At 34.4% G+C, this 9,146-nt stretch overlaps 1 protein-coding gene across 1 annotated transcript; it reads left to right on the top strand.

Annotated features, from left to right (window-relative positions):
• The first annotated feature begins 737 nt into the window (after positions 1 to 737).
• Positions 738 to 1,401, top strand: LOC108380460 (uncharacterized). Its single transcript, XM_017636832.1, has 2 exons — positions 738 to 894; positions 962 to 1,401. The coding sequence occupies exons 1-2, from the start codon at positions 844 to 846 to the stop codon at positions 1,280 to 1,282; spliced, it is 372 nt and encodes a 123-aa protein (XP_017492321.1). The 5' UTR covers positions 738 to 843; the 3' UTR covers positions 1,283 to 1,401.
• The last annotated feature ends 7,745 nt before the right edge of the window (positions 1,402 to 9,146 follow it).

Raw genomic sequence — 9,146 nt, 5'->3', positions numbered from 1 at the left:
TTTAACGCAGTGTATTGTAGAAATTGGACCGCATAGGCTGTGATGCATGAAAATTGATATATCTTTACGCGGCTTTTTTACGCGTACATTTTTTGGCCCAGTTAACCGCGTAAAAAGAAGATCAGGTGTACTCGTATAAATATGTATAAATGCTATGTATACAAGTGTAGTGCTGATTCAATATGTACACTTCAATAATGTAAATCATTACAAGAAAGTTTTCTACATTTACATATCGCTCATTTACTTCAATAGTGTAATAATCCAAAAAATACAAGTATTAAGTCAAGTACGCAGAAATTACCGCTACCTCTTCTTCATAGATGTATTGATTACCATTAGCTCACCAGAACAAGATATGTATTCAATTTTACTATGGGAGTATATCGACTGCTGAGTGGAAGATCGACGCGATCGCGTTTTTCAACCGAATTCTGAGATAGGGTGTTTTTCAATAAAATTCTGAAATAGGGTGTTCCTGAATAGATTTTTGAGATAGAGCGTTTTCGAACTGGCTGCCGAGATAGGTCGATCTTCCACTCAGCAGTCGATATGTAAATTCAAAACTTTAAATCGGGTTTTCTCGATTTTGTGTTTTTTTTGACTTATGACACTATTGAAGTAAATAAACAATATGTATATGTGCGTACACATTTTATACTGATAAGAGGCAGCCGCATGTTGTAAATGAAGGGTCATTTGATTATAAGGCCTCTGAAAGTAGTCGTATTTGCAACGTGAGTTAAGGCAGCGGCGCGTTTTCTCTGTCAGTGCAAAAAAAAAAAACAAGAATACATTCATGTTTCTCTACATAAAGTTTGCATTTATCTTCATTTTACCGAAATGTCTGTTAATCGCTGCAATTCCGTCGGCGAAGGTAGACTCCCTACAACGGTATGGCATTGAAAATCAACAGTCAAATGACACTTTAATCTTAATGAAATTTATACAAGAGCAACAGCTGAAGAAACAGCAGCAACTTGAACAAAATCACACAGATGAAAATCATTATCGCCAACATTTTCGACATCATGCTGTCACAACAACAACAACACGTGCGGCAACAAGTGCAGGGAAACGAAATTCCTTTACTACAGCCTCACGAATTAATGTAACACCTATCAGCCTACGACGGAATATCAGCACTTTGGCGCCAATCTCAACTGCCACCCAAGCCAATGCCCCCTCTGCTCGTTACAATGCAACAGAGCCATACGCCGAGCAGCTGGTACTGTACATGGCGGCGAAACGCAGATGTAATTATCATCGTCTACGATGTTGAATAAATGGCGCAGATAGGCAAAAGTATTTATATGTGTATTCAAATAGTATGTATATTAATAAGTAAACAATAATTGAACTGAGATAATAAAAAAAAAACTACTTAACAAAGGAATGACAGTGGTACATACATACAGTCAGTCAATAAAGTTAAGGTACAGCGAATTTTTTACAATACAGGCAGCTATTTTTTAATATTTTATTTTTCGATAATTTTTTATAAAAATATGGTTAATTCTACAACAAAAAACCAAAAAAATTAGAGTTCCAAACCTTGTGCAAAATTAAAAAAAATTTTGCAAAATTTCATTCAAATATTTCACTTTTTATTTACGCTCTCTAGAAAAAAGTTGAGTATGCAGTTTTTTAGCCCATTCAATTTTAGTATAACAAAGTGCAAGTTTGAGGTAGCTGGGACTTATCATTAATTTATAGCATTTTTTTTTGTTGAAGGTCTCGCTCATTTTCTCCATATAAAATAATGTTTGATAAATTTTTTATATGGAAAAAATGTGCGACACCTTCAACAAAAAAATTCCCCAAAAATCAATGGTAGCTTCCTCATATTTTCACTTTATTTTACTAAAATTGAATGGACTAAAAAACTGCATACTCAACTTTTTTCTAGAGAGCGTAAATAAAAAGTGCAATATTTGAATGAAATTTTGCAGAATTTTCTTTAATTTTGCACAAGGTTTGGAACTTTGTATTTTGGGGTTTTTGTTGTAGAATTAACCATATTTTTATAAAAAATTCGCAAAAAATAAAATATTTAAAAAATAGGGCGCGTTCAGAAATGCATCAAGCCAAAGCATCAGTCTCTTTTATTTCTAAACTATAATTGATGGAAATGTCAAATATGCGCAACCACGGTTAAAAGTCCAATTGGAACTTAGTTGCTCAAATAAAATNTTTTGCAGAATTTTCTTTAATTTTGCACAAGGTTTGGAACTTTGTATTTTGGGGTTTTTGTTGTAGAATTAACCATATTTTTATAAAAAATTCGCGAAAAATAAAATATTTAAAACATAGTTGCCCATATTGTAAAAAATTCGCTGTACCTAAACTTTATTGACAGACTGTATGTATATGTGCGAACATTTTTCCATTTTCAAACATAAATAAACGAATTAAAGATTAAAAGTGTTATCAAATCATCAAACGTATTTATTTGTTTTGGCTCCGTAGAAATGGTTTCAATAGAAGCGGGATTTCGCAGTAAAGTCTTAATATAAACCAGAGTGGNTAATTAATTTTTTTAACCCTTGTAAGTAGTGACCATGAAAATCAGTCACACAAATTATATTTGTCACTAAGAATGGCACAAATTTTAATAACGTATGACCCGAGGCGATTGTAAATGCCTCAAGCAAGCTCGGAGTTGAGACCAACCTAAGTGCGCTTATCTCACGCATACTCAGCGACAGCACTGTCATTGCTAAGTCTGGGAGCGCCGCTCTACAGCGAAAGGGTGGCTCCTCTCACCTTTTCTCTTGGTCCTTGTCATTAATGACATCCTGGAGGAGCTGGAAAGGAGAAGGTGTCTATGCCGCTGACGTGACACTTAGTGTCAGAGGTAAGTTTCTGAACACTCTGTACGACTTGTGCAGGGATACATACATTTAGTCACAAACTGGTCTGCAAGTTGCGGGCTCGCTATTAATCCTGGCAAACACTTGTGCTTTCTGATTAAGTCAAATACTTGGGAGTGATTCTTGACAGAAAACTAATGTGGGGACCATATATGGAGGAACGAGTGAGAAAGGCATCGGTTGCCCTTTGCTGCTGTAAAAGCGCTATTGGAAGGAGATGGGGTCTCCCCCAAGGTTATTTAATGGCTTTATGAAATATTTTTAAACCTATTAAATATGCTGCATGGGACCATTGTCTGGTGGAACTAACTGGAAAGGTCCACGCTAGCCAAGCGGATAGAACGGGTGTAAAGGGCATCCCTAATTGGTATTGGTACCAGTGGACATTGCATGCAAAGCTATCAGACTGAAGCAAGCTGGATTATCTCTTTCCGGAGTTTGGGCACTCGGCTATCTTAGGAGAATTCTACTTCATACCGATAGCAACTGATCGGTGTGTACCGAGGATGGCTCCGAGAGCGAGATTTCCTACACAAATCCCCCTCAAAGCAACGTATAGGGAGTGGTGGTCTCTGGAGCAAAGGACCGGTGAATATCTTCACAGACCTCTCTCTCTAAAAAATGTTATTTTGTTTGTATTGTTCATTTAGTCTGAGTACATAAGTTTTCGTTTTCATTTAAAATATCTATGCAAACATACATACATATTTATGTATGTATTTTTGTAGAGATGGGCGTATATATGTACCTACATATTGAGTTCGTACAATTTAGAAGATACCATTGCAAATACGTATTTGTTTACGCGGATTACCTTTTTACGCGGTGTATTGTAGAAATTGGACCGCATATTTAGGTTGATTTACATGAAAATTTATATATTTTTACGCGTACATTTTTGGTCCCAGTTAACCGCGTAAAAAGAGGATCAGCAGTACTCGTATAAATATGCGAACGATTAGTTATAGAGTAAGTACAGTCTTAAATGCTATGTATACAAGTGTAGTGCTGATTATGTACACTTCAACAATGTAAATCAATACAAGAAAGTTTTCTACATTTACACTGCCGGCAAAAAGTATTGGCAGAGCAAATTTTTTACAATATATGCAAAAATTTTTTTCCTAAAATTTTACCGCCAATTTTTTATCAAAATATGATTCATTCTACACAAAAAACATTAAACTATAATTCCTAAACTATATGCAAAACTCACGAAAATTCTACAAATTTTCATTCACTTTTTTAATCAGTTTTTCTAAAATTTTTTTGAGTATGTAAATTTGTAGCCCAATTGTATTATATTATTATAATAAAGTTTTGTTTTTTTTACGCAGTCTCTTCCATACAAAATTTTTTGTTTCAAAAATAATTTATATAGAAAAAATGCAAAGCACCTTTAACAAAAAAAATTCTCAAAAATCAATGCGATTTTTGACTAACTCCGAAGTTGCAGCGTTTTACTAGAATTTAATGGGCTGCAAAGCTGCACACCCAAAAGAATTCTAAAAATTTGATTAAAAACTTGAAAATTTGCATGACTATTTGCTGAATTTTACAATAAGTTTAGGAATTATATATGTATGTTTTTTTGTTTTAGAATGAACTATATTTTTATAAAAAATTGGCGGAAAATTAAAAAAAAATGTATGCATATATTGTGAAAAATTTTCTGTGCCAATACTTTTTGCCGGCAGTGTACATATCGCTCATTTACTTCAATATGTAATAATTCAAAAAATACAAGTACTAAGTCAAGTACGAAGAAATTAACGCTGCCTCTTCTTCATAGAGTTATTGATTACCATTAGCTCACAATTTTACTATGGGAGTATATGAAAATTCAAAATTTAAAGCGGGTTTTCTCGAGTTTTTGTTTTTTTTTTGAGTTATGACACTATTGAAGTAAATAAACAATATGTATATGTGCGTACACATTTTATACTGATAAGAAGCAGCCGCATATTGTAAATGAAGGGTCATTTGATTCTAAGGCCTCTGAAAGTAGTCGCATTTGCAACGTGAGTTAAGGCAGCGACTCGTTTTCTCAGTCAGTGCAAAAAAGTAACAAAAAAAAAAAAAAATACATTCATGTTTTTCTACATAAAATTTGCATTTATCTTCATATTGCTACAATGTCTGTTAGCCGCTGCAATTCCGTCGGCGAGGGCAGACTCTCTACAACGGTATGGCATTGAAAAGCAACAGTCAAATGACATTTGTTTAATATTAATGGATTTTATACAAGAGCTACTGAAGAAACTGCAAAAACTTCAGCCAAATAATTATCGCCAATATTTTCGACATGATGCTGTCACAACAACAACAACACGTGCGGCAACAAGTGCAACTGCCTCACGAATTAATGTAACACCTATCAGCGTACGACGGAATATCAGCACTTTCGTGCCTATCTCCACTGCCGCCCCAGCCAATGCCCCTTCTGCTCGTTACAATGCAACAAAGCCAAAGTCTGAGAAGGTAATACTGTACACGAAGAAACGCAAATGTAATTATCATCGCCGACGATGTTGAATAAAAGGCGCAGATAGGAAAAAGTATTTATATGTGTATTGAAATAGTATATATTTTAATAAGTAAACAATAAGTGAACTGAAATAATAAAAAAAAAAACGAATTAATAATGGAATGACAGTGGTACATATGTATATTTGCGAATATTTTTCTATTTTGAAACATAAATAAACGAACAAAAGTATTATGAAATTATCAAATGCGTTTATTTGTTTTGACTCCGTTGAAATGGTTTCAATAGAAGCGGGATTTCGCAGCAAAGTCTCAATCAAATCCAATTTTTATGTACATAAATATACATATTTATTTTTTTAACCCTTGTAAGTAGTGACCATGAAAAGCAACCTCACAAACTATATATTTGGCACTAAGGATGGCACAAAACCAACAAAAACAAAGTGGGAGTTTCCCAATCAAAGTTGGCGAAAATTCGTTATCGAATACTTTTATATTCAATTGAATTAGCGCGCGTGTTCATCTTGGCAGAGAGATGTGCGATTAAGAACTTGTTTACTCTGATTTTTCATACGGGCAAAGCCACAGCCTTATTATCTACATACATATCTCGAACGATAGGCCGCACGAACGATTTGTCTGCAGACGTCATCGTTTCTCCTTGAAATTTTGTAACCCTATCGAGTCATTTCATCTTACTTTGCGACGATTACGTTGAACTTGTCTCGGTTACATTGAAACCAGGGCCGAATTGCACTAACGACTTATCACTTATCACTTTACAACTTTGTTTGATAAATTGGCTGCCTTGAAAATTATTAAGGAAAAAAAGCAAGTCCGTCTTGACTATCATATGTATGTTTATATAAATAACTATATTTTTCTACATTAAAGAACTATTTATTTGGATCTTTCCAAAATAATTCAGTAACAAAAACAAAAAAATCACATTGCATTAATTGAATGATTTCCATACCGGTTAACAAATTGGTACTCAGTAGCTTTCGGGGCGTCTATATATATCATAGTTCCATCAATGCACCCTGCGACTTAAGGAAATCCACCAATGTTGAAAAATTGTGTGGCAATATTTTTACGTAAATTCCGGCCAACAAATAGTTTCATCCATAAATTTGTTTATCAGCGCCCTGGGATCGCTGATGGCAAGATAAAAAACTAGTCGGACACTGCGTGACCTCTCTCTCTCTCTATTTCCTTGGATTACCCCCATATCAGACTGATTTGGGTTCCGGGCACAGCGGAATTGCACCTGAAATGGGTGTTATTGGAGTACCTATGGCAACCTGTGGACTGCTTCTGGACAAATAAGCTGTTAGTCGGATATAAGCATTAGTTCCGAAAGCCAGGCGGCAGTCAGGGCCCTTGGTTCTTTGATGATTCGGAAACGCTTTGCACTTTGGTGGTATTGCCGCCGAGTAAGGAAATGGTTGGGCTCCACTAACTAAATGTAGTGCGCTTCTGAACAGGTGGGCTTTTAATTAGATGACTGAATGCCGGCTGAAAACCTTGGAAGGAAAGGTGGCTAGCTCCTTTTGGCTACAGGATGACGATCGGCAACCAAGACACTCTTAAGTGAGCTGACGTCAAATCTCTCGTTACAGTAGCGGCTTCTAATCGGTCATTGTCCGATCGGAATTCATGTAGTTTAACTTAACATCACCTCAAGCTGCCGAGACAGCTGTTATATGGAGTATGAGGAGGTGAATCATATCAAGCTTTGATGCTCAGCTCACTTATTTCTCGCCACTTAGGAATTTTCGGTGATGGAGATCAGCAGCTCGCAAGCCCCGTGGGAGAACAAAGCAGTTTTGTGCCACATACCCTACGCTCAACTTTAAGCATGGGTTATCTTTCGACGGATTAACATTCCTAAGAACCACACACATACACAACGCATAGTACGAGTACATACGTCGCAAAATCAAGAACGAATCTTGTAAGCTTTGCCAAGCCTAATCAGTTCAAGGAGCATTGGTTACTTTCATTAAGTCTTATTTTTATTATGCCACATTTAATAACGTTTATGTTGCTTGTGTATCCACTACACTATACTTATGTATATAAATTTTATGACAAGAAAAGGTATAAAGACAAAAGCGCTATCATTTATCTAGATGCTGACTCAACACTTTGCCACAGTAATTAGAGCATAAAAATGATTTACTTCAACGCAAAGTACTTGCCACAGCATACTTACGTATGTATGTATGTAAATGCACATATAAATATTTACGTAAGTATATATGTATGTAAGCTCACGAAATTGTCACGGCTTATTGGCCACAAGGCATTATTATGTCACAGATTTGCTTACATTTACATTTACTCGCATGCAGCGTCGGTATTAATGGCAGTGCAAATAATACTCGTTGTATTCAAATGCGAATTATATTCTATCTTAAAATAATTAAAATTAATTTAAAAAGAATAACTTTTTTGACATACATAAATCCTAGTATTTATGTTTGGCATTTTAAATAAAAAAATGTATTTAGTTACTACGTAGGGAATCTAAGCGGCTTTACAAGCATTTTATTAAATTGCGATGTATGCTTGTTTGGGTAAAATCTTGAAATCAATTATTAACCCACTTCTCGATGAGCTAGAGACTTGAAACTAAACTCAGAATGATAATGCAATACGAAATACGAAGATAATTCGATATAATATTATAAAAGTTTTTTTCGTAATAATTATGAAAATTTAATTTTAACTTCTTAGGCAGGTGGCAACCCCCTTAAAAAAAATTGTTAAACCAAACATTTTTTAAATATCTTTCGTTTGGCATTAATTTTGTACGATTATGTTGAACCTACAATTTGAATTGAATTCCAATTATTAAGCAGGTGGCAACGCTCATCAAAAAAAATGTCCTGTAAATTAATCAACGTCTATGACATTTGCGTGAAAAATTTTATCCACATACATCCTGCCGTTTTAACGTAGACGAACAACAAACATATTCGCTCACTCACAAACTTTCCCATTTATCGCATTTCGTAAATTAAATTAAACTTTTCATTTAACAAAATTTACACCTTTTCATGTGCAGTCAATCAATTCACAGTTGTTGATCATCGATTCAGGTTTGCTTACAGTGACTCAAACAAATCGTCCAAGCTTTAACCACAAACATATAAGTCACAACATATAAATCAAACTTTGTACACAATTTAGGAAAATCCAACAAATTTTAACCTAAACGTCATCTTTTTAATCTGAATCTTGAGAACATTTTTGGGTATGCAGTTTTATAGCCCTAATTTTTTTTTTTTGGAGACTGTTTTTGTGGTGATTTTTATATAAAAAGTGCAGCTTGAAAAAAATGGCATTGATATTTTGAAATTTTGTTGCTAACGGTCTCCCGCATTTTATTTCATTACAAATTCATGCATATTTCCAAAAAAGTGCAAAAATCCGTCACCGAAAAAAATTCTCAAAAATCAACGCGATTTTTTAGCCGGTTGAAACTTGCTCTTCATTAGACTAAAATTATATTGGCTATAAAACTGCTTACCAACAATTGTTCTAAAGATTCAGGTTAAAAAGTTGGAAATATGTCGAATTTTCCGAAATTTTTTATAAAGTTTGAAACTGTGTTTTAGATGGTTTTGGTTAAAGCTGGGAGTGTATTTTTATAAAAAATAACATAATAAATTTAGCTGGAAAAAACATTACGAATATTATAAAAAAAAGAATACGCGTAATTAAAAAAAAAAAAAATATATATGGGACGTTCCGCGTCAAACGTGACAAAGCTCT

Source organism: Rhagoletis zephyria, unplaced genomic scaffold (genome assembly GCF_001687245.7).
Source record: "Rhagoletis zephyria isolate East Lansing unplaced genomic scaffold, Rhagoletis_zephyria_1.1 Rzeph_scaffold_19299, whole genome shotgun sequence".
NCBI lineage: Eukaryota > Metazoa > Arthropoda > Insecta > Diptera > Tephritidae > Rhagoletis > Rhagoletis zephyria.
Note: the sequence above shows the minus strand (reverse complement) of the source record. Positions and strands in the feature narration are given on the sequence as shown.

What these genes read in the sequence shown, in the direction of transcription:
- LOC108380460 (XM_017636832.1), top strand. Translation starts at nt 844, where the DNA reads ATGTCTGTTAATCGCTGCAATTCCGTCGGCGAAGGTAGACTCCCTACA. An exon ending in AAGGTAGACTCCCTACAACG is followed by an intron (nt 895 to 961) that starts GTATGGCATTGA and finishes CAAGAGCAACAG; the next exon opens with CTGAAGAAACAGCAGCAACT.